The sequence below is a fragment of the Eschscholzia californica genome, unplaced genomic scaffold (assembly GCF_041429995.1).
Source record: "Eschscholzia californica isolate CP2 unplaced genomic scaffold, dmEscCali1.0.p SCAF_1, whole genome shotgun sequence".
NCBI classification, from domain to species: domain Eukaryota; kingdom Viridiplantae; phylum Streptophyta; class Magnoliopsida; order Ranunculales; family Papaveraceae; genus Eschscholzia; species Eschscholzia californica.
In genome coordinates, this window is record NW_028238198.1 from 79,065,608 (window position 1) to 79,090,104 (window position 24,497).

Consider the following 24,497-nt stretch of genomic DNA (forward strand, 5'->3'; position numbering starts at 1 on the left):
ACAAATTCAGATTTAATGATTCAGATAGGAAAAACAAACATCCTAACTTGTGAAATATTTAAGTCAATTCAGATTCAGCAATTTAAGTTCAGCCAATTCAGATTCAGCCAATTCAGATTCAGACATTAAAAAAAACAAACAGCACCTACGTCTGAAAAGGAATACAAACTTTATCATTAAAATTAAAATTCACACTACTCAATTCGGGAGCATTTCTAGAAAGTTAGTTAAGTATTTCCTCACATTCATATTTAATACCAAAATATTCTCAATCCAAAAGGGATGTTTATTATTAGCAATACGTTATGAACTTTCTCTGTTCTTATTTCTCTCTCTAGAATTCGAGTGGTTTCCATTACTTTCCTTCTTTAGTTTCTCTTATTACCTCCTCAATATCCATCTTCAACCTCAAATTCTGCCCCCTCTCTATCTCCACCCCAAATTCTCTCTCTTTCTCTAATGGCGAAGTGTTTCAGTTTCACAGCATCTCGAGACTGGTTATATCGACAAACATTCACACTCGCCGGACTAAAATCAGTAACAACCGATCTAGGTGAAGGAACAAAAATTCATTGTTGGGTACCCAAATCTCATGAACCCAAAAAACCTAATCTTCTCCTAATCCATGGATTTGGTGCAAACGCAATGTGGCAATGGAGTTCTCTCCTTCGACCCTTTAATCCTCTATTCAATCTTTACATCCCTGATCTAATCTTCTTTGGTGAATCGTTCACGACTCGTCCTGAACGATCCGAATCGTTTCAAGCTCAGTGTTTGATGAAATTAATGGAAGTTTTTGGGGTTAAGAAGATGAGTTTTGTTGGTGTTAGTTATGGTGGATTTGTGGGTTATAGTTTAGCGGCGCAATTTCCTAATGTTATAGACAAGGCTGTGCTATGTTGCGCTGGGGTGTGTTTGGAAGAGAAAGATATGAAAGAAGGTTTATTTAAGGTTTCTGATATAGATGAAGCTTCTAGTATTTTGTTACCACAAACACCTGAGAAATTAAGGGAGCTTGTTAATATGTCATTTGTTAAACCAGCTAAAACTATGCCTTCTTATTTCCTTAGGGATTTCATTGATGTGAGTTTCATTCTCATCTCCCATTTGTTTTTTATATTATTCTTCAAAAATTATTGGCATTTGAATCTTTGATGATAAAAAGTATTTACGAAACTTGGGTGGCGGTCTTTTTCTAGTTGTCTGAATTTGATTCTTCTGAAACTCATGACCCAAAATTCTAGAATCACGAACAAACATCACGATTCAAGACAAAAAGATTTTTTGAGACTTGACTCAAGTCAATTTAGACCTTGGTTGCTTAGATTTGTCAGAGGAAGATGCCTAGGGCGGCAGCCGGCAGGTTAGGATAGGCCGATAGGGTATTATGAGCTTGTACCACATGGAACTAGGAATACGGTGGCCTAATCAAAGACAATGTGACTAATATCGAAACAGAAGTACTATCATACTACTTCATCGATTACATATATGAATATCTATTTATCAGAAGAAATTACACGATGTAACATCAATACCGCAATAGGCTTGCGTCACTATTTTTATGCCCCCACCCCCTCTCCCACATCGAGATATCGGATAATGTTCAACATTGATGTTCTTCACCATATAAATCTTATACTGAAACCTCCTCGAAAGGACCCATTGAAATTAAATTGACAATTTTTAGCCTTCTTTTCTTGTCTACCATTGAAGTTGGAGTCCGAAAATGCAGATGTAGGTTAGCTTTTGAAAATTTGAATTGTTTTGACAGATTATGTGTACAGAATACCTTGAAGAGAAGAGAGAATTGATCCAAGAAATACTCAAAGGCAGAAGTCTATCTAATCTTCCTAAGATCACTCAGGTCTTTCTTCTTACTTGACCTGATTTTGTTGTAATCCGAATCTTGCTTCTAACTATGTTGATTCCACTATTATGGTGCAGCCTACATTGATAATATGGGGAGAACAAGATCAGATTTTCCCATTGGAACTTGGGAACAGATTGAAAAGGTTATATACTTGTATTAGAAATTCGTAATTTGCTTCGTTGAATTTTCTACTTGTTCGGTCTGATTGAGACGGATTCTGTTTAAAAACTTGCAGACATTTGGAAACGAACGCCGAACTAGTAGTGATTAAAAATGCCGGGCACGCAGTAAATTTAGAGAAAACCAAAGAATTCCTCAAGCACTTGAAAGCTTTTCTTGGCAAAGATCTTCTTGGTTCTCATTCATCTGAACCACCCGAGAATCATGAAATCAACCATGACTGACTTACTACCTTTGAAGGTTTGTTGATGAACTTGAATTATCCTAAAAAATCAGGGAACAGTTTTTTAACAGTACTAGTTGGTTAATGAAGAGGGAGAGTTGGGAAAGGTCAAGTCACGGTAGAAGCCAAAACTAAATATGGAATCAAGGGATCGGGGACGAAAGATCAGCTGGGAAGAGAAAAACAGGAGCTGACACATAATGTAATAACAATTTTAGAGATATGATTGTAATATAACAGAGTCGTGTATTATCATTAGTTAATTGAAAGGCAATGAAGATGAAATACTAATGATACAATGAGAATCATGTTCAAATTACTCGTTCATACAATGATAATGGAACGAGTATAATCAGAAACCTAAAAATTTATATGGACAGATAAACCGACGAGTCACTATTAACAGCATACTAGAATTAACGGACAAAATAGAATCACATGAACTCAGAGAAACACAAGCTATTCTTGCTGTCAGGAGAAGGAGAACAAGTGGGTCGCGATTCACTTGCTTGCACTTATCCTACTTGAACTTGTATCACTAATGGAAACACAGGCTAACGACTTAGACGCCCATGTCCTAGCATTTATCGCTCGTTCCTGCAAATAGTTCTTTCGTTTGTTCAAAAGTTCGGAAACCTGGATTGCTTGATTGAGGAAAGTTTTTCAAGATCATAACGAAACTTCATCCCAGCATAATACACAAATGCAACTACGAAGCTTTTTAGTAAGATAGCCAACTATATATAGTTTTTCAACATATTATGAACATGACTATATATCCTTTGACAATGACATCATCATATATCACAGCAGTAGCAGGAATTTATCCTGTGAACTGCCAAAGTGAAGTACAAATTATCCACAAGTTCTTCTTTCCATAAGACAAGTAAAACTAAGACAAGTGTAGGCGAATAACAAATCCACAAGAGAATTAAATGTCCGTGGACCATGATCCCAAACCGCTTTAGTGGAGTTTAGAAGGTAAAGAACAGGGAAGCTACGAGTTCCATACAAGGAGAGTGTGCTGTTTCGATCCAAATGAAAGTTATTATCGGCAAACACAATATTGTTAAATGTAAGATGAGAATTAATGAGCTTTTAGTTTTCACACCTTTGCTTAAAAAGAGTGTAGCTGCATTTTCATGTTTGTCCTTCTCCACCAAATTGAAAACTTTGTGCAATTCTGAATTATTTCTATTACATTGTTTGAAATTCTCTCCACTTTTTATTGTCTATGATTGCCCATAATATCATTTCTCCAGAGTTTTTAGAGAATAAAAGAAATCTTCAGTTGTTTAAGCTTTACTTTTTAGTGGTTTGGGTTGAAATGTTAATAAAAATTTAACACGGTGTTGTAAAGTGAATACATGACAATTTGTGGACTTTCTTGGAATACAATGTCTACTTAATGAAATACCCAATGTCCCTTTACGGATCGAGTCTCATTAAACTAAAAAGAGGACTCTTATAACCATCAGTTCCATAGGTCGATTAGTTCATCTGTCTGTCCTGTCCATCTTCAACATTTTAGGGTTAGTTCTCGATAACATCGAGGACAGGTTTAGCTGACATTCCATCATCAACATTCAAGACAATGGGCAAATGATCCCTATCAACCAAGCAGTTTTTCCCTTGTTGAGTGTTCTCTATATTTCTTTCCGAAAATTTTTACTTTGTAACAGCCTGGAAACAAGAAATGCCATTTTCGGAATTGCCGAAGCAAAATTCTAAGCAATAAGAGAATGTCATAGGTCGGTTTGGAGTAATATGTTCTTCTTCATCAAAGATTAGATCTTCAAATAACCTCCATCATGGCACAACAGAATTAGCAACCATTTAGGGTTCGATACTCCCATACCACCCAACTCTATAACCGAGTAACAAAAAGTTCACAGGTTACATGCCCAATTACTTGCTTTACTTATTCATGCAAATATCAGTACAAAAATTGCAGGTCCGAAACACAGCAAGAGATCTTTTTACCAATTGACATTATTAAGATCGGAAAAAAAAGAAGAATAGTTTTGGACAATCAATAAAAGAATGAAGAAAATTTATTTACATTTGAGAGAGAAATAATGTCTTTAGGCAGCAAATCCTCTCTCAGTACTCGAACCAATTTCGTGGAAGCTCAAAAATTGTTTCCTATACGTGCCACTATCATACCTGAGCTGACATTGTATCGTGAGTGCAAAAACTCTTCAGTTCCCCATGAAGACTGGCACTTCGCAACATCATCATCGCCCATGAAAAATGGAGGCATCAAGGCTAAACCTCTTTGACCTCATTCGATACGATGAGAACAAAAGCTGCAACTATTCTTTCTACCAACAAATTCTACATTTCTCTGACATTCTAAAATATCACTTATTTAGAACTCTACCAGATTCTCATGGTGAAACAATGAAAACACGAAGGGTAGCTTAGGATCGTAAATCTCATTATTTTCTGGTTTCGTCGCGTTTCTTGCAATCTTCTGCATAAAGTCATAATTCGAATAATCCAAGCCAAAGGCTTAGCCAAAACTAAAAAAAATCACCTAAACATACACATCTAAGAGGCAATTAGCCACTAAATTCTCATAACTTCTAAATTATATTGCCTCTTGAGGTCTAGTAAGTGATATCAAATATAAAGATACTTCCTTGCATGACTTGAATTGCTGACCATTTGGGCTGAAAAAAAAAGAAACAAAAGAAAAATTGAAGACCAAGAATATGGATGATCACTAATTAGAGTACTATAATGAAACCAACTATAACTCTCAGGCCATGCTTGATGGGTGGGAACGATAATAGTGTTTGGTACATGAGAATGATTCGTCGATTCTGAAAATGAATGCTATTCCTCCTAAAGTGAGAATCCTGAACGGGGAGGTGGGGTGGGTTCGCGCGCGAACCAATCTTTATCAATCCTATTACTAAAGGCACTCATTTCGAGCACACTAAACGAGGCCTCTAAACTAGTTCATCAAATCAAAGTTGATTAGATAGTTAAGAATGACTACTATAAACAGATAAAATCTAGTACTACTTCATATGAATTTTGACAGAAACCCACCCAAAATCTGAATTTGAATGTTTGAATCAGTTCATCATTGAAACAAGTAATGAGAGAGAAATTAGTTACTTCACCTGATGTATCTGCGGCAGAACAATGAAAAACGACCTCCTTTCCTCTTAATTGATAGCAAAAGTTTCCAACCAATTGGCAAAAAATCCCCAAAATTACTTGCATCAACAATCCTCCTTTTCTTTCTTCTGCTACCCCAAATTCCCTCTAGATCTCTCATAAACCCTAATAATTCATCTGTTTTTTCCAATCCAATTGTTCTTCTCTTCAATTCAGGATCATATGGATCTTCAAGATTACCCAATTCAACAATATCAATAACAACACCATTCCGATTCTCAATTGGGTAATTTTCAAAAACTGTTGGGTTGTTCTTTATATCAATCAAGTTTGAATATTTCCCATTAATTAGGGTTTGAAGGGTTTTGGGATTTTTGCTTGTAAAGAGTTTGTGAAGTAAAGAAACGATTTTTCGGTTTTGTTTTTCTTCAGGGTCGTTAGTGGATTGTGATTCTCGTGAAAGAGGATGATTTGAGATTACGAATTCAGGTTTCCGAGAAGATAATCGGAGACGAGAGTAAGTTTGTTTACGACTTCCAGCACTTTCGTTGAAGATTGAACGATCAATTTTAGGGATAATGATATCATCAGAACGACGAAGATCGTAAGATTCAGTTTTGGAACAGAGAGATAATGAGTTAAGATCAGATTGTGATAAGAATCGCATATCAATAATTGGGATTGAATCGAGATTAAGATTGTTTGATGATGAATCGACGGTGATAGTCGTCATCATTGATATCGGGAGATTGGCTACGATCTTGTTCAGAGAGACAAGGTTGAAGATGAACCTTATAGTTACCACGACCGTGAGGCAAGAGACTTTTCCACGAAACCAATGATACAAGAGACTACAAAACTAAACCTACTTGTCCACCACCCTTTGGTGCAACGGTTGGACTAGGGGTGTACACTGAGTCGAGCTCTTAACGAGCTGCTCGAGCTCGGCTCGACTATTATTCGTGCTCGACTCGAATATTAACGAGCACGAGCTTAACACGAACTCAAAATCATGCTCGTTTATGTAACGAGCCGAACTTGATCATTTTTTAGTGTATCACGAGCTACTCGTAAACAACTCGTTTAACATACTCTTATAATATTGTAGTACATAATTACGTATTAGTATTGAAACTTGCACATGAAATATCAACCATTAAAAAATTATCGAATATGAATCATTAATCATTATTATTGTATGTGACAAATGATCATTAAAGTATTTTAATAATGGGTTATTTCCCTAGCTAATGGCCCCCTACTTTACGAGAAATACCCATATGGCCCCCTTCCGTTATAACACCGTTACTCTCTCTCTTCACAATCTTTTCTCTCTCCTCCAGCATGTTTTCTCTCTCTGCCCCCTCGTTAAAACAAGCCACATCATCGTCTTCACCGACGGGTCGCCGGCCGGCCAAATTCCGGTGGCCGGTCGGCGACCTTCAAAATTTTTTTTTTTTCTCTCTCTCTCTAAAAAAAAAAAAAATTTTTTTTTTAGATTCTCTACTCTCTCTCTCTAAACTCCGGCGAAGGGGGTTTCCCTTCGCCGGAGTAGGTCGAAATCGACCTTGAACAGATCTGTTCAAGGTCATTTCGCGACCTTGAACAGAGCTGTTCAAGGTCGATTTCGACCTACTCCGGCGAAGGGAAACCCCCTTCGCCGGAGTTTAGAGAGAGAAAGAGTAGAGAATCTAAAAAAAAAAATATTTTTAGAGAGAGAGAGAGAAAAAAAAAGTTTGAAGGTCGCCGGCCGGAATTTGGCCGGTCGGCGACCCGTCGGTGAAGACGATGATGTGGCTTGTTTTAACGAGGTGGCAGAGAGAGAAAACATGCTGGAGGAGAGAGAAAAGATTGTGAAGAGAGAGAGTAACGGTGTTATAACGGAAGGGGGCCATATGGATATTTCTTGTAAAGTAGGGGGCCAGGCGGGAAGCTGGTCACAAAGTAGGGGGCCATTAGGGAAATAACCCTTTAATAATTTAGAAAGTTTTCATTTTAAGTATTTTGATAAACGAGCTTAGAAGAATGCGAGCTCGAGCTCGAGCTCGACAGTCAAATACACGAACCGAGCTTGAACATCTCACTACTCGGCTCGGCTCGACTCGAATACACCCCTAGGTGGACACGCCTCGTAAGCCCAAGAGGTCGTGAGATCGAGTCCCCGTGGAAGCAGTTGTCATCAAGATATATCCTATGTAATTTAGTACGTAGATCGTAGTCGAATTTTCGAAGAAAAAAAAACTAAACCTACTTGAAACCTAAATAAGAATCAATTGTCTATCAAGAGAGAGTTGATTGACAGATGAATATGGTTTATTGTGTGTAGGCCTGGGTAGACTTTAACATGTACTCTTTTATAGCACGTCTCTTTCCCAAAAAGTAGTTTCTCCAGCTTGAGAAACTATGTGACGTCCTTTAAGAATTTTCGTCCCCTTCACATTTTCTTCGTTCTTAAAATAACTATGTGGTCAGTCGTTTCATAGATATATTCCTTTTGATTTTACTCGTATAGTTTTTCGAACTAATAGATATAGCTTGTAAAGTTTAAACAATGCCAACTTAACTTATCTCGAAATAAGGTGAGTTTTTGTGAGATGATTGTTAGACATGACTAGGGCAGATAGGGCACACCCCGTATACAACCATGTATAACAAGAGGGAGTTAACTTGCCAAACAACATTAAAATGTTGTAATTTTTTTCTTTGTTGCAAAGGATGTACATAATACATATATTCTGTGGACTGTGGTGAAACAGTGAACCATAACTATGGTTGACCCTAAACCTAGTTCCTTGTCAAGTCTATACCTAAATCTATATTTGATTTATTCCCCTAAAAAGAGATGACATATAATGATAAACTATCCTACTTTTGTTATTAAAGACAACATGCATCTACTCACATCTTCTAGATTTTGTAACTATCATATGGTTAGGTTTCATGGTTATAGATTGGATGACACTCTTCAATTGATTACAGCTCTATCTCTCTCTAATGTAATGGTGAAGGTTGTTTAAAGTCTGAACCATAAGAAATAATTATGGTGCCATGGTTAAGACAACCCTCTGTATTGGATCTTTCCAAATTGAGTAGGTTAGGGGGCCACAGGTATTAATCTACCTGTATTTATCATCACATTCCTAAATGCAGAGAATACATATCAGCAGAAGAGTATAATGAGGTGATTCTTCAGGTTATAATCTTTCCTCTTAACTAATTCTCCCAGATGGAGCACCTTCACCAACTCCATATATGTAGATATAGAAGGAGAATTAGGGATGTTGGGTGTTCTAGGCATGTCTTACTCTGAAAGCTAGCTCAAGAGACGAGGTTTTCTCTCACACTAATAAACTAACCATATGCGCTTTCCACAACCAAAGTGGGATTGTCGAGCCCAACATTAATCCCCCTGATACTCGGTTAAATTTCAATAGACTAATGTAATATCTCAAGTTTTCGGTAAGGGAAGAAAATCTTGTAATTAGTTGAATAAACGAAGACAATATCGTTAACTATTAAAGTTTGAGTTGTTACAGATGATATCAAAGTCTAGGAAGGCTCTTCTCCAAAGGTGTGGAGATTCTGATAACCTTACATTGTTTGGGAGAATGTTTAGAGCTTTATTACAAGTGCGTTTTGAAGCTTAATAACTGTCGAGGACTTTTCGACACGCTCTTAGAGCCTTGTTCGGAAACAAAATTCCCTTACCTATTGAGCTTGGTCCTAGGTGTCAAAAGCAAGACAACTAGACAAGTCCATAACTACCAAAGCTTTCGGCGTCTCAACTATTGAAACTCGTTTCGTCTTGGCTCTAACACAATGTTGGGTGGTTTGAGCCTCTCTCACCTCAGAATCTAACTTAAGCTGTGAGGTTCTCCCTCCCATCACTTGAACCAACCAATTTGGATGGTCCCAACAAGGGTGAGAAATGGGGGAGGGAGAGATTTCAAAACTTTACCATTTTGCATGCCAGAATACTCCATCCCAAAATATATTCTACCACTCATAGAATTTGTACATTAATTGCAGCTCTACCAGCTCTAATTCAATTAAAGGTGGATAATTAAACCTCAGTATAAGAACCCTAGCTAGATTTTAAGCTTAGTAAGCTAATCTCTATCTCCCTCTCTCTCTGTCTCTAGGGTGTAGATAGAGAGTCTATGTACTTACAACTTGGCATGCATGGAGTCCTCATCATCAGCTTCTAGTAATTCAATACCCTTTTCTATCACTCATGATATTAAGGATTTTCCCAAAATTTTAGGTCCCTTAACCCTAACTACTGTGAACCCTAATCTTGAACCCCTTCCATTAATAAACTGTTTGCTTGAGAAACCAGCAGTACCTAACTCATCACAAGTACTAGAAGAAAAATATGATAAACAGTACTCCATATATAACCAAGATTATGATGAAGATAATGGAGTAACTGTGGCTCTACACATTGGGCTTCCAGATTTTACTTCACCTTCAAATGGGTCACCACCCAATGTGGACAAGAAAAGAGAGAAAAATGTAATGGATAATACTACCCAATATTGGATACCAACTCCTGCACAAATTCTCATTGGTTTCACTCATTTTTCTTGCCATATTTGCAAGAAAACTTTTACCAGACACAATAACTTGCAGGTAATTCTTTAGTTTATGTACCCCTCCTAGATTAATCTCATTTGTAAGATTTTGTATCTCCTAGTTTATAACTTTCGGGTGGTCTTAGGCCTCTCTCATCTTCTCACCCCTGGCGTTCCAATGTGGGATATTCTAACTATTTAGCCGAAGCTACATTGTCTATATCTTGAGCTCAGAAACCAATATTAGGTGGTGTTGGGCCTCTCTCACCCTAATGGCCAACTCTATAGGTGAAACTTTCCTGACACTTCCAGACTTATCACATGCCCGTCCAACAACCAGTGCGAGATTATTCTAACACTTTCTTCTCACGCATAGTTTTTTTAGTTTGATAGACTATTTCTAGGAGTTTAAGTTGTATCTTGAACTCTAACCCCAACGTTTGCTTGTTGGGCGGCATAGGGCTTCCTCACCCAGAATGCTTGGTTCGAGCTTTTAAAGTGGGTGATTATCGTCATTAATATCTTTTTCTTTTTTGATTATAGATGCATATGTGGGGTCATGGGTCACAATATCGTAAAGGACCGGACTCGTTAAGAGGAGCTCAACCAAGAGCAATGTTAAGTATACCTTGTTATTGTTGTACAGAAGGTTGTAAAAACAATATAAATCATCCAAGAGCTAAGCCATTGAAAGACTTTAGAACACTTCAAACTCATTACAAGAGGAAGCATGGAGTTAAGCCTTTTATGTGTAGAAAATGTGGCAAGTTCTTGGCTGTGAAAGGTGATTGGAGAACTCATGAGAAGAACTGTGGGAAGGTTTGGCTTTGTTTATGTGGTTCAGACTTTAAGCATAAGAGATCACTCAAAGATCATATTAGAGCATTTGGTGCATCTGGTCATGGCCCTTTTCCTCCTTCAATTGATCATGGTCTGGAAGACACTACTCATTGAAAGTCTTTTAGCAACGGTACATAACTGTTGCTATTATGAAACTTCTGTCACATTACATGATCGCTTGAGTCTATATAATAAATAATCTACTAGTATAACAGGCTAGTTCTCGGAATCGAACTCACATTGTAGAAGTATGAGTTTTGGCTACTTTCATGGGTTAATTATTTTGAGTTTTGGTTGATTGAGTGATAGTGCTATGATTGCAAATATTATGTTATTCCTATTCACATGTGGTATTTTAGTACCTTAGAAATTTCAGAAATTTTATACATCCCTCCATTTTGGTCCCTCCTCCAGCCTTCCTCTGATGTGACGACATATCACTTGGGTGTGGAGCAATTGGAGAGAGAATAGTGAGAAAATATACTCGAGTCATATGTCGCCACATCAGCGGGGGGTTGGGAGAGAGACCAAAATCGAGAGATGAATAGAAGAAATGGGTTATAAGGAAACATGTTTGTGTCACATCACAATCTCTTCTAACAAGAAAGAGTAAACTTACAATGCAATTAAATACGAATAACAAGCAACCGTGAAATTATTGTTGACGGAATTGTTAAACAACCCAGTAATTCAACTCACTAGTTAAATAAATCTCGGATCTAGGCAGATCGTTTTGAATAATCGTTTAATGAATCTTCTAGATTTAGCTCAAACTTGTTTTAAGTATTGATTTGTGTAACTAGTGGACTGAATTACTGGATTGTTTAGCGGTTCGAGTAGATGAATGAGAAATGTCAACTTTTCGAGAGAAGCACTTTGTTGACCAATTTGTCTAGGTTGACAAAAGATGACCCACCAGGAACAACAGCCTCCTCAGCTTGCTTCTTCAATTCCACAACTCTGTTTTTCATCTTTTTACCTTTCTCTCCTTCCATCAATTCCCTCACCAGAATTTCAACTTCATCTCTCTTCACATTATTATCAATCTCCATCCCAATTTCCCAATGAACACAAGAATACCTACAATTTGTTTGTTGTTCGGCGAAAAACGGCCAACAAATCACAGGAACACCACCAATCACAGTGTCAAGTGTAGAATTCCACCCACTATGGGTTAAAAATCCACCCAATGAAGAATGTTTCAATACTTCCTCTTGAGGACACCAACTAGCCATAAAACTCCTACCCTTAATCTCATTCATGAACTCGGTTGGTAAAACGGTTGAGTCACCTCGGACTAAATCGGGTCTAATGATCCACAAGAAAGTGTGTTTACTATTAGCAAGACCCCAAGCAAACTCAGTGAGTTGATGTGAGTTCATAACTGTTATACTTCCAAAATTCACATAAACAACTGAGTTGGGTTCTTTTGAGTCAAGCCATTTAAGACATTCTGGTTCCTCAACCCAAAGATTTGATCCAAGTGAATGAATTTCATGAATCTCTTGTGGTATTTGGTGAACAAGTGATTGAAGAGGACCAATTGAGTAAACAGGAGGTAGAATTGATTTCATTGCATTTAATACATCACCTTCAAAAGCATCAAACGTGTTAATAACAATCGCGGTTGCCCTTTTCGATCTTTGAGCTTCATTGTTAAAGAAGTTGAGCATTATATCTTCTCGATTGGTTGTTCTAACGAAACTTGGAATATCTTTTAGACGAATATCCCTCATTCCTGGTATACAAGTAATTTCGGTTTCGTCTAGATGTCCATTTGTAAGCTGATTTTCATCTGCAAAACCCCCAAAATAATCTTTTTAAGTACATTCCAATTAAGATTCAACAGAATCCTAACTTCTTGAAACTTTTCAACATATATAAAGAAACCAAAGGGTAGCTCATTTTTCGATGGGTTTTTAAGTATCTAAAGTTTGTGGATCTGATCAGAGTTTCGAGTTCACAATCGAAAATAACATGATTTGATGGAGACCATCTTCCTATTGGGCCTCACGGCCATGGTGATAGTGGGCCTCACGGTCAAGAAGCTACATTAGCGTAGTTTCTATAATTAAGTATTTAGGGTTTCCATAATTATGAGTCTTAGCAATCAAGGAAAGTATTATTAGTAGTTATCTTATTTCCTTATTTGAGTCTATCTAGGAAAGTACAATCTCTATATAAGAGAAGTCTAGTCTGTCTTTGTTAACCAGATCAGAGAATATTATCAACCAAGTTTATTATTAATCAAGTTATTAATCAAGTTTATTGTTTATCGTTATTTTATCAGTTTTATTTCGTTAGTTTAGTTTATTAACAATGGTGGATTCCATTACTTTTACGCTTCCGCAACAATCTACATCAGCTGGTATTCAGAGCTTTAAGAATCTGGGAACAGATTAATTTATTTTAAATACTTCTCATCTTGAATGTTGGAATAATCTTCCGCGTTTAGGTTGGGATCCTTTAAGAGATGCACAACAACTCTATGTTGATCGAAAAGATCAAAACAAAATTAATGTCGATTCCAAAATTCCTATGTTTGATTATCAATATCATATAAATTTTTGGATTCAACAGATGGAAGATTGGTTTATAAACCAAGAGGTTCGTGATGAAGATAAGGTTTTTATTCTTGAACAACACTTGTCTACAAGAGTGTATGAAAAATACAACGAGATGCAATGGAGACTCGTTAATGAAGGAAAATTGTTCGTAGATGATTGGAATAAAGTGAAAAGTATTTTTCGATATGCTTTTCTCCCTTTACATGAATACTTATCTTTTATAGAATCTCAAATCCAATCGAACAAATTATTATCCGAAATTCCTTCGACTACCATGGTCAATATTATTGAAGGAGAGGTTTTTGATAAAAAAAATCCTAGTTTTTCAATAATGGAGGAAGAAAATTTCGATGAGACAGATCAAGAAGAAGAAATTCAACTGACTAACACAAGCTCGAATAAGTTGTTTGATCCATTTATGATTCCGGGAGACGAATTAGTTGTGTCGAATCATAAAATAATTTCTCCTATATTGATTTCTTCACGGCTTTCAACTTCAAAGAATCATACAAACCAATCTTCATGGCCATCCATTGTTTTTCCAAGAACAAGACAGGTTGTATATGTGACCTCTTTCGTCAAACTAAAAGACGACGGGCGATGTCGCAATTTACTAGACGTATCTACGTTGGTATTGCTTTTGCGAGTATCTTGGCAATATATGTTTCACATTATAATTGGTGATATTGTCAATATTTTTCTTCTTCGGATTTTCGGCAATTTTCGTGAAAAGTGGGAACTAAGGATTGCCTTCAAACTCGTCGTCGAAGTTACCTTCAACATGCTGATATATATCTTCATTACTTTGACGATCCGCTTTATGACAACACCAACTTGAGGGCAAGTTGTTCCGCAGCGGGGGAGTATGATGGAGACCATCTTCCTATTGGGCCTCACGGCCATGGTGATAGTGGGCCTCACGGTCAAGAAGCTACATTAGCGTAGTTTCTATAATTAAGTATTTAGGGTTTCCATAATTATGAGTCTTAGCAATCAAGGAAAGTATTATTAGTAGTTATCTTATTTCCTTATTTGAGTCTATCTAGGAAAGTACAATCTCTATATAAGAGAAGTCTAGTCTGTCTTTGTTAACCAGATCAGAGAATATTATCAACCAAGTTTATTATTAATCAAGTTATTAATCAAGTTTATTGTTTATCGTTATTTTATCAGTTTTATTTCGTTAGTTTAGTTTATTAACAATGGTGGATTCCATTACTTTTACGCTTCCGCAACAATCTACATCATGATTATTTACGAATACAAAGATAAAAAATTGTACGTACGTAGGACACTAGTTTGTGTGTGTATGTGCGTATTTTTATCGTTCTGGCGTTGGCCCGACTGGTAAGTCACCTACTCTGGCATGCCGTTCCCAGTGTACCGTATAAGAAAAAAAATTGGAGATTGGTAGCTAAGTATTGGAAGTTTACCTTTTAGGGGAGTGAAACCTTTCTCAATGAGATCTTTGTAATGAAAATAAGCTAGAAACCCACAAGCACTTGGTGTCCAAAACAAAACTTCAGGGATGCCAAGTTCTTCAGCAGCATCAAGAGTGAAACTCATACACCCATCAGAGATTATGCAGGTAACCGGAGGCGATCTAGACGAAGAAGAATCATTGAGCTTGGCAAGGAGTCGTCGAAAAGGGACTAAACAAGTCTTTGTAGTTGACTCGCAAAGAGCAGTAATATCTTGGGTAGCATTAATATTATCAGTAGGAGGAAGACCATCAGGAATGGTTTCAAATTTGAAATTAGGTAAACCATTAAGAGAATTAGGACCTCTTGAATTGAGTAAACGTTGATGATTGTATTCAGTATTAACAAAAGTTATATGAAAGCCTTTGTAGTGAAGAAGTTTAGCTAGTTTCATCATTGGATGTATATGTCCTTGAGCTGGATATGGTACACAAACTGCATGAGGCTTCTTTGCTATTGTACTTGCTGAATCCATCTCTCTCTCTCTTTCTCTCTAGATCCTCTCTTTCTTTCAAGCAAGATGTATTGTTTGGTGAAGGTGTTTTTGATAGATATTTATTTAAGGGAGCTAATGATAACAAACTTATTTATTTTTTTTTGATAAAAACCCATTGTAGATCTGAACTTCAAAGTAAAAAAAAATAAAGATATTATATCTGCTATTTTAAATTTATCAGACTTATTCAGACTTCAGATTAGAAAGTCAAGAAAATGAAAGTAACAAAGAAACAAACTATTATCACATATACTGACATACATACTATTTGTGTGGACATCAAAAATTTGTGGTGAGACAACCCAAACTGATTGGTTAAAGATTTTTCACAATAATAAACTATTAATAAATAACAAATAAACAAAGACTTACCTAAAAGATAAATATTTATGTACACCACCCTTTGTTGCAGCGGTTGGACATTCATCTTAAGCCCATGAAATTGTGGGATCAAGTCTCGGTAGAAGCAGTTTGTCATCAAGATATATAGTTTAAATTAAGCGGTTAACTTAAAATGGACAATGATCTTTTAGCTAATATAATAAATGAATTGTCTTTAATTTAAGAATATTTATAATGGAAACATTGATCTAAATTAAATCATATATCCATTTTAACATTTTTTTTTACTTGCAAGTGTTCATGAATTATGATGTTTGTATATTTCTCTTGGCTTTTGTTATGTGATTCTTGATTCCAGCGTCACCACTTTAATTCCTAGAAATGAAAAGTACACCAATGAATAGATAATCAGGAATAAGTTCGTTCTGTTTCTCAAGATCATAATGAAACTCCATCCCAGCATAATACACGAATGCAACTACGAAGCTCTTTAGTAGGATATCCAACTATATATAGTTTTTCAACATATTATGAAAAAGACTATACATCCTTTGACATCATCATATATCACAGCAGTAGCAGGAATTTATCCTGTGAACTGCCAAAGTGAAGTACATATTATCCACAAGTTCTTTGTTCCTGTAAGACAGTACAACTGCGATAAGTGTACACGAATAACAAATCCACAAGACAATTAAATGTCCGTGGACCATGATCCCGAACCGCTTTAGTGGAGTTTAGAAGGTAAAGAACAGGGAAGCTACGAGTTCCATACAAAGAGAGTGTGCTGTTTCGATTCAAATGAAAGTTATTATCGGCAAACACAATATTGTTAAATGTAAGAAAAGAACCAATGAGCTTTTAGTTTTCACACCTTTGCTTAACGACATGATTCTTCAAATCTAAGGACGACAGGATGGCAAAGGTCCATTTACAAACTCTGAGAAATGGACACCAAGAGGCCTAAAAGAGTGTAGCTGCATTTTCATGTTTGTCCTTCTCCACCAAATGACCAAATTGAAAACTTTGTGCAATTCTGAATTATTTCTATTACATTGTTTGAAATTCTCTCCACTTTTTATTGTCTATGATTGTCCATAATATCATTTGTCCAGAGTTTTTAGAGAATAAAAGAAGATCTTCAATTGTTTTTTTTTTTTTTTTTTTGATGGAAGGAGGTAAATACCTCAATTTATTAGCTATTCAAGCTTGAATTCATGTTGGCAATATCTGTCTCCAACTGACTTACAATGTAACTAGGAGTCTGATAAATCTCCGATGTTTGATTTTGATTTAAATTGAATGCATACTTAGCTAGTAAGTGAGCTACATTATTAGCCTCACGATTACAAAATACAAACATATTATTTTGTAGTTTTAATGTTTCCTCTTTAACTTCCATAATGAGTGGCTTAATTCTCCAAGGAGTATTATCCAAATCACCTGAACAAGACTTAACAATCGTTAACGCGTCACCCTCCAATAGACATTCATATTCTGGGATAGTCAACGCAAGCCGTACAGCTAACCTTGCTGCGATTGCTTCTGCCTCCAGTGCGGAAGACGATTGTGTACTCGTTGTTAAAGCCATTAGAAATTGCCCTTTATCATTCCTGCACACCGCTGCAGCAGCTGCTTTGAAATTCGAGAACGCCCCATCAAAATTGATTTTTAACTTACCTTGAGGTGGGGGTTTCCACAATTTAACCGGTTCGAACATACTCACTTCTTCAGTGATTTCAAGGTTTGAGCCTTTTAATGAGAAATCAGCTTGCATTGCCATTGCCGAATTAATATTTGGTATCCATTAGGTTGTATACCTTCGAAAACACATTTGTTCCTCGCCTTCCATAAAAACCAAGCTACATAAATTCGGAGTTCAATAATCTCTTCTTCTTCGTTGCTCCTTATCCAACGACATAACAACTTTTTAATGTCTTCTTCCCCTTCAACTCTCAATTTCAGCGGAGAGCATAACCAAGTTTCTCTTGCCTTGTGACAAGTTCGGAATATGTGATCGAGATCTTCTTCTTCTTCTTTGCAAATATCACAAAGTTTGGATACTTGTGTATTGAATTTTAACGCTTTTGTCTTAGTAGGTAATGCATCATGTAGCAGCCTCCAAAGAAAGGTTTTAACTCGTGGTGCTAATGTAATTGTATTCCACACTCCCCTCCAAGTTAAACCATAGTTCAGCTCCATTACTTTTGAGGAAGATGGTTTTCGTTTTGCTATTGAAGTATACAAAGACTTTGTAGAGAACTCCCCTTTTGTCGTATATATCCATATAATCTTATCGGACATATTTTTTGTAGATAATGGTATCTCGCATATTGCCTTTGCAGACAAAGCATCAAAAACTTCATATATTACCTTCTTTTTCCAATGTCCCTCTTGATCAATAAGGTCCTTGACTCGAAACAAATTTGGTACTTCCACTGTACTTTCTTTTTTGCTTGGCTTGAACCCCCTCAAGTTTGGTATCCATGGGTCGTCCCAAATTCGAATTATGTTACCATCACCAACCGAATAACAAACACCCTCTTTTAAGAAGCTCCTCATCTCTAGAATACTCCTCCATATTGCACTACTGCCAGATTTTGCTATATGATCCCAGAAATTTTCATTTTTGAGATATTTAGCTTTTAATAGTCGCACCCATAATGTATCCGGTTCCGTGATGAATCTCCAAGTTAACTTTCCCACCATCGATTGGTTTACAATACCCATATCCCGGATACCTAATCCACCTTCTTTTTGAGTTGCCTGCAATTTTTCCCAGCCCATATAATGCATCTTATGTTTCTCTCCACTATGTTCCCACCAGAAATTTCTTTGACACTTTTTAATTTTATCCACCACTCCTTTTGGTACTATATTAGTTGATAGAAAATATATAGGAATTGAAGCAAGCTCGCTTTTAAGAAGTATCGTTCTTCCCGCATGAGATAAGGAACTTCTCTTCCACCCCATTAATTTCTTTTCAATCTTATTAACAATAAAATCATATGAAGCAATCTTATGTTTCGGCTTCAGTAAGTAATTACCCAGATACACATCATCCTTCTTCATTTCCTTCACACCCAATATATCTAATAGTTTCCCCCTTCTAGCCAGGTCACAATTAGCACTAAACTGTATCGAAGATTTTTGGTAATTGATTAATTGTCCCGAACACCTTGCATAGGAGTCCAAAATCATTTTCAACTGTTCCACATTAGTTTCTGAAGCTTTTCCAAAGAAGAATAAGTCATCTGCAAACATTAGGTGACTTATACTTGGAGCATATCTATTCACCTTAAGCCCGTTGTAGAGACCACATAATTCCGCTTGATGTACCAGTTTTGTAAGAGTTTCAGAACAAAGAATAAATAAATATGGGCTGATTGAACAACCTTGTCGAAGCCCTCTTTTACTGAAGAAAAATCCTTTTGGCCTTCCATTCAACAATAATGAGAAAGATGTTGTAGTCACACAATTCATAATAAGCCTATGTGTATTTGCAATAATTCCGAATTTTTTGAGCACCTCACTTAAGAACTTCCATTCTATCCTATCGTATGCTTTTGCCATATCAACTTTCAGCGCAAAAGCGCCTTCTTTAGCTGTTGTAAGAGATATAGAATGAAAGATTTCCTGTGCTATAATTATGTTGTCCGAAATCTGACGACCTGGAACAAAAGCATTCTGCACTTGGGATATGATATTTCCGAGTAAAGGCCGAAGTCGATTAGTAATAATTTTGGAGACAATTCGGTATATTACATTACACAACGAAATAGGTCTATAATCAGCGGGTGTTTCTGGTACCTGCACTTTTGGGATTAGAGCAATAAAAGTATGATTTATCTCACTTGGAAGCATACCTGATTCAAATATATGTTTGATCTGACTTGTCACTTCATCTCCTATTGTTGCCCAACATTTTTTGTAGAAAACGGCTGAAAATCCATCAGGACCCGGTGCTTTACAAGATTTCATCCCTCTAATGACTTGCCAAATTTCCTCTTTGGTAGGTGTACTGCTAATCATTTGGTTTTCCGTTGCCAATATAGGTCTATCTGTTAACTCAAGTCCACCAGGAATTGTTAATGTTTTTTCCGACCTCGATGCCTTATAGAAGTGATTAATAAATACATTTTTTATAATAGCTGGATCCGAAGACCATGTCTGATGATCCAATTTTACCGCAAAAATATTGTTCTTCCGTCTTCTATTTAACACCGAGAGATGAAAGAATTTGGTGTTCCTATCATTTTCTTCTACCCAATGTTTTTTTGCTCGTTGTCTCCAATAAACTTCTTCTAAATTTCTCAAACCCTCCAATTTACTTAATAACTGATTTTCCTCTTCAATGAGTTCTTTTGTTGGTACTCGGGATTGGACAGTGAGGAGCAAATATGCCGCACGGTACGTTAGGATTTGATATTCCGCACTATCGACCCGTGTCTTTGAGCATAATATGCCGGGTCGACCTAACGTGACAAAAAGGCCGTGACAATTCTATGTGTTAGGAGGGAATACATAGCGCCGCACGGTACGTTAGGATTTGATATTCCGCACTATCGATCCGTGTCTTTGAGCATAATATGCCGGGTCGACCTAACGTGACAAAAAGGCCGTGACAATTCTATGTGTTAGGAGGGAATACATAGCGCCGCACGGTACGTTAGGATTTGATATTCCGCACTATCGACCCGTGTCTTTGAGCATAATATGCCGGGTCGACCTAACGTGACAAAAAGGCCGTGACAATTGGTATCAGAGCCTGGATATCAGGCTATAGATTATGGTGCTCTGATCCTATATGAGAAATGGATGTCAGAGCCTGAGCTACAGGATGGAGATGCACAAGTTGAAGATGTATTGCATCCTGATACCCATTCAACAATTGGTATAATAGCCTAGTGGATAGGCCAAAGAGTATATTGCTCTGGTCCTAGCGATAGATGGATTAAGAGCTCGATAGCTTACGAGATATGTTCCAAGAGCCTAGTTATAGTGGCAAATGGATATGTTTTGGGAGCTTGAGAGGACAAGCATGAAGATATGCCTAAGAACATGTGGTATGTTTGGAAGCATACTTCTAGAGCCTGGAGGACAGGTTCAAGATATGGTATCTATGCTCGAAGAGTGTGACGAAGAGCTTAGTGATTCTCCCGCTATGGTATGTGGTATACTGGAGTGTGTATGAAGAGCTACGTTGAGAGCATGATTCCAAGAGAATGCTTTCAGAGTGAAATGCATTCAAGATGATATGGTCTCTGAAGCTATGATGCTAGAAGGGGACCTTGTTAAGGGATGCATGGTGCATAAGGCGACGAGAGTTCCGATGGAGGGAATAGGTCGTGTGCACAGATGCTACGGTGGTAGCTATACTTGGGTCTATGTTCCTTTGAGATGAAGGGCATATGCGTGATATGAGATGGAACCGCATTGACACAAGGAGTCATGTGCAAGCTCAGTGGCAAGAGTTCAGTATGACTCGGTGTACAAGAAGGTACCATATATACTTGAGTCCTTTAGAGGTAAGGACAAGTGCAGAGATGGGATGAACCGAGAATGGCACGGTGAGTCGTGTGCGAGCTTAGTGCAGTAATGCTCAGTACGATTTGGTGCGCATTGGGTACATCATATGTTAGAGTCCTTTGGGTGGACAACAGGCTTGGTATGAAGTGTACCAAGATGACAAGTAGAGTCGGGCTGAGAGCTTGTGGTAAGCTAGTCTGAGTAAGCTTGTTGGATTGGCATCCAGGAGTGGAGCTATGTTGATCCAAGTGATACTTGAGCGTTAGAGCAGGGTATGGCAACAAGGTGTTGAAGGATACTCTCTTATGCTTTAGCCGAAGGTAGCATCGAATGACTTGTGATGTTGTGAGTTCAAGCTACTTACAGAAGACAGGGGTCGAGAGTAAGATAGATGGACAGAGTACATCGTTGGGCAAGTTGGTGCTAGATCAAGTTGTGCTTATGTGGTATGGTGCACGATAGAGTTCGGCACGATGTGTTGTAAGCGCATTTGAGTTCCAAGGAGAATGGACTCACTTGAGATGAGACATTGATATGCTAACACAGTTGTGTGAGGTATGTCGCATGAGTGCTATAAGCCGAAACCAACATTGAAGCTTATGGTCATATTGGTGTGAAGTCTAGATGATAGATTCACGAGACCAAGGGAAGTACTGATGGTAGTTGGAACCGAGTTCAAGCCGTCAAGTAATATGAGGGTCGTTGTATCTGAAGTGGATCGGCCCATGTTTGAGTTATGCATTGGAGGTAAGTTGGAACCGAGTTCAAGCCTACAGTGTGCAATGAGTACGTGGTGACTGAGAAGAGGTCAGCTCACGTTATGGGATTTCAGGATGGTGTGTCGTGGTGACATTAAGCATCGTCCAATTCTGGTGATAGTTGGAACTAAGTTCATATCGTCAAATACATATGACAACGTCGAGTTTGCAGTTGAGTTGTAAGCCGTATGGTGCTGCATAAGATGTGTTGGAACTTATGTGGTGGTACGTTCGGATGTGTTCAAGGGGGACACGAGCCTACCAAGATGCTCGGGTTAAGGAGCATCGCCAAAGATTAAATGGCAAGTGTGTGTCTAGATGTAGTCAAAGAGGACGTGCCCAAGAGTATGCCAATGGTGGATGGTTTGGTACCATGTAGTTCTCGTGGAGAGAAGCTACCGTGCTCGTTTCAGTGGACATCGAAGGCAACACGACAATTTCCCGAGGAAGGGATGGCACAGATGATGCCGAGCGCAGGTGGCGCAAGCGCGGAGGCGCACAAGCAGAGGCTTGTTTGAGTTGCACAGAGGTGCAGGTGCAGAGGCACAATCGAGGCAAGGGTCGTCGAGAGAGGGGCGACATTGCGAAGAGTTCAAGTGACATACACTCAAGGGTACAAGTAGTGGATACGTAGGTACTAGAGTGCACTTGATGTTGGGGACAGAGGTCGAAACGAGGGTCTCAATGAACAAGCAAACCGAGGAGGCAGAACGTAGAGTACATGGGTACGTTGGGTCTGATCCAGAGGTGAGTGACATTGAAGACGAGTTGCTTCGCGATGGTAACATTGCGAGCACATGGCAAGACGCAGTGGCGTCGAGATGCTAACTCGGGTGAAGGCAACGGTTGCTGAGGTACCAGGGTGATGAGTTGTGTCGCAGTTCACTGCGATACGCATGGCAAGATTGGTCACCAAAAGCAGAGATAGGAGGTGACAATCGAGATGCCAACTCAAGGTGAAGCCGAAGAGGTGAGGTACCTGAGTTCGAGGAGCGGCGGAGGCTGCAACGGAGAAGCAACATTGAGCATGGATGAATGGTACGGAAAACCATTATCCTAACGCATTAGTGGATGCAAAGCAGAAGACTGAAGTAATCCTGCGAGATGCCTACACGATGAGACTGTGTAGTTTGCACGAAGGTGCGGTATGCCGAAGACATGAAGGTGCAGTGGTAGCATCGGAGTTGAGGCAGAAGATTGAAGTACTCCAAACTTAGTCGACGAGGACGTCGACATTACAAGTGGGGGAGTATGTCACGTACATATTGTTGAGCATGCATATGACGTGACGAGTGCTAGGAGAGCACGTACGAGCATATAGGCCGTAGGGCCGAATACGAGGTCGAAGTAGGGCAAGAGTGCCAAGCAAGCTTCCTTAGGCCATGCACGGGGACATCCGTGGCATTCAAGACTTTGTCAAGGATACGAAGGGTCATTTGGACGAGAGTATGCCTGGTTAAAAGGATTGATGTTTCCTTGTGGAAATAGGCAAAACAAGAAGTTTGCACCTTAGGAAGGGGTGGTCTCCCTTCCTCATATGCATCTAGCATATGTCAAGACCTCGTGGATGGGAGCTCGCCCATCTTAGCATGGTATGCACGAAAGTGAGCATCCTCGTGGCGCAACCCATGAGGCCGGCCTAGCGTATGCGAGAGAAGCATATTGCACGGGTTCCCTTGTCATAGGAAATGGCTCGGGACAGTACCTGGAGATAGGTTACTGCGGGTTCCTTTGGAAAAGGTGTTGCATGTTCTCATGCCATGGCGAGGCGTGCGTCATGCTAGCATATTCCATAAGGAGGATTGAGCTATTCAAGGGGCCAAGCCTTGATGTGCTATGTTGGGCATGAGGTAGTCTATTAGAGATGGATGCTCCTATGCCCAATGTCCGGATGGTAAGCCGAGATACAAGGTGCCGGATGCTTGAGACTAGATGGCAAGATCTGCATATGCGGCTTGGTGTGCTCCGCACATATGTTGGTATCCTTTATAGTGGGCGAGAGTCTATGACTCAAGGAAGCGTTATACGGGACGGCTCGAGCTATGCTCGTAGGTTGGGACACGTTGGTGTCATGCCGCATTATTGGTTGGGAACCAAGGTGACTTGATAGTCGAGATGCTCCGAATATGTTCGGGAAGGCTGGCTATGTGTTAGGAGGGAATACATAGCGCCGCACGGTACGTTAGGATTTGATATTCCGCACTATCGACCCGTGTCTTTGAGCATAATATGCCGGGTCGACCTAACATGACAAAAAGGCCGTGACAATTTAACACGGTGTTGTAAAGTGAATACATGACAATTTGTGGACTTTCTTGGAATACAATGTCTACTTAATGAAATACCCAATGTCCCTTTACGGATCGAGTCTCATTAAACTAAAAAGAGGACTCTTATAACCATCAGTTCCATAGGTCGATTAGTTCATCTGTCTGTCCTGTCCATCTTCAACATTTTAGGGTTAGTTCTCGATAACATCGAGGACAGGTTTAGCTGACATTC

General features: G+C 38.5%; 5 protein-coding genes across 5 annotated transcripts; 2 read left to right on the forward strand and 3 right to left on the reverse strand.

Annotated features, from left to right (window-relative positions):
- The first annotated feature begins 212 nt into the window (after window positions 1-212).
- Window positions 213-2,570, forward strand: LOC147569566 (alpha/beta-Hydrolases superfamily protein). Its single transcript, XM_086656046.1, has 4 exons — window positions 213-1,083; window positions 1,775-1,867; window positions 1,948-2,015; window positions 2,109-2,570. The coding sequence occupies exons 1-4, from the start codon at window positions 460-462 to the stop codon at window positions 2,275-2,277; spliced, it is 954 nt and encodes a 317-aa protein (XP_086512172.1). The 5' UTR covers window positions 213-459; the 3' UTR covers window positions 2,278-2,570.
- Window positions 2,571-4,177: 1,607 nt separating this feature from the next.
- On the reverse strand, window positions 4,178-6,365 carry LOC147569567 (methyl-CpG-binding domain-containing protein 8-like). The gene is made up of 2 exons (XM_086656047.1): window positions 5,411-6,365; window positions 4,178-4,951 (listed from the first exon to the last, which is right to left on the reverse strand). Exons 1-2 carry the CDS (start codon window positions 6,142-6,144, stop codon window positions 4,870-4,872), a joined length of 816 nt encoding a protein of 271 aa, XP_086512173.1. The 5' UTR covers window positions 6,145-6,365; the 3' UTR covers window positions 4,178-4,869.
- Window positions 6,366-9,487: 3,122 nt separating this feature from the next.
- Window positions 9,488-10,971, forward strand: LOC147569568 (protein TRANSPARENT TESTA 1-like). The gene is made up of 2 exons (XM_086656049.1): window positions 9,488-10,040; window positions 10,526-10,971. The coding sequence occupies exons 1-2, from the start codon at window positions 9,591-9,593 to the stop codon at window positions 10,934-10,936; spliced, it is 861 nt and encodes a 286-aa protein (XP_086512175.1). The 5' UTR covers window positions 9,488-9,590; the 3' UTR covers window positions 10,937-10,971.
- A 412-nt stretch (window positions 10,972-11,383) lies between these two features.
- On the reverse strand, window positions 11,384-15,670 carry LOC147569569 (7-deoxyloganetin glucosyltransferase-like). The gene is made up of 2 exons (XM_086656048.1): window positions 14,823-15,670; window positions 11,384-12,617 (listed from the first exon to the last, which is right to left on the reverse strand). Exons 1-2 carry the CDS (start codon window positions 15,343-15,345, stop codon window positions 11,677-11,679), a joined length of 1,464 nt encoding a protein of 487 aa, XP_086512174.1. The 5' UTR covers window positions 15,346-15,670; the 3' UTR covers window positions 11,384-11,676.
- Window positions 15,671-16,903: 1,233 nt separating this feature from the next.
- LOC147569570 (uncharacterized) lies at window positions 16,904-19,740 on the reverse strand. The gene is made up of 2 exons (XM_086663031.1): window positions 17,529-19,740; window positions 16,904-17,340 (listed from the first exon to the last, which is right to left on the reverse strand). The coding sequence occupies exons 1-2, from the start codon at window positions 19,738-19,740 to the stop codon at window positions 16,904-16,906; spliced, it is 2,649 nt and encodes an 882-aa protein (XP_086519157.1).
- Window positions 19,741-24,497: the final 4,757 nt, after the last annotated feature.

What these genes read in the sequence shown, in the direction of transcription:
- LOC147569568 (XM_086656049.1), top strand. Translation starts at nt 9,591, where the DNA reads ATGGAGTCCTCATCATCAGCTTCTAGTAATTCAATACCCTTTTCTATC. An exon ending in CCAGACACAATAACTTGCAG is followed by an intron (nt 10,041 to 10,525) that starts GTAATTCTTTAG and finishes TTTTGATTATAG; the next exon opens with ATGCATATGTGGGGTCATGG.
- LOC147569569 (XM_086656048.1), bottom strand. Translation starts at nt 15,345, where the DNA reads ATGGATTCAGCAAGTACAATAGCAAAGAAGCCTCATGCAGTTTGTGTA. An exon ending in AGGTTTCACTCCCCTAAAAG is followed by an intron (nt 12,618 to 14,822) that starts GTAAACTTCCAA and finishes GGGGTTTTGCAG; the next exon opens with ATGAAAATCAGCTTACAAAT.
- LOC147569567 (XM_086656047.1), bottom strand. Translation starts at nt 6,144, where the DNA reads ATGATGACGACTATCACCGTCGATTCATCATCAAACAATCTTAATCTC. An exon ending in TTCTGCCGCAGATACATCAG is followed by an intron (nt 4,952 to 5,410) that starts GTGAAGTAACTA and finishes TTTTTTTTTCAG; the next exon opens with CCCAAATGGTCAGCAATTCA.
- LOC147569566 (XM_086656046.1), top strand. Translation starts at nt 460, where the DNA reads ATGGCGAAGTGTTTCAGTTTCACAGCATCTCGAGACTGGTTATATCGA. An exon ending in ATCTTCCTAAGATCACTCAG is followed by an intron (nt 1,868 to 1,947) that starts GTCTTTCTTCTT and finishes ATTATGGTGCAG; the next exon opens with CCTACATTGATAATATGGGG. An exon ending in CTTGGGAACAGATTGAAAAG is followed by an intron (nt 2,016 to 2,108) that starts GTTATATACTTG and finishes AAAAACTTGCAG; the next exon opens with ACATTTGGAAACGAACGCCG.
- LOC147569570 (XM_086663031.1), bottom strand. Translation starts at nt 19,740, where the DNA reads ATGATTAGCAGTACACCTACCAAAGAGGAAATTTGGCAAGTCATTAGA. An exon ending in GAACAAATGTGTTTTCGAAG is followed by an intron (nt 17,341 to 17,528) that starts GTATACAACCTA and finishes ATTTCAAAGCAG; the next exon opens with CTGCTGCAGCGGTGTGCAGG.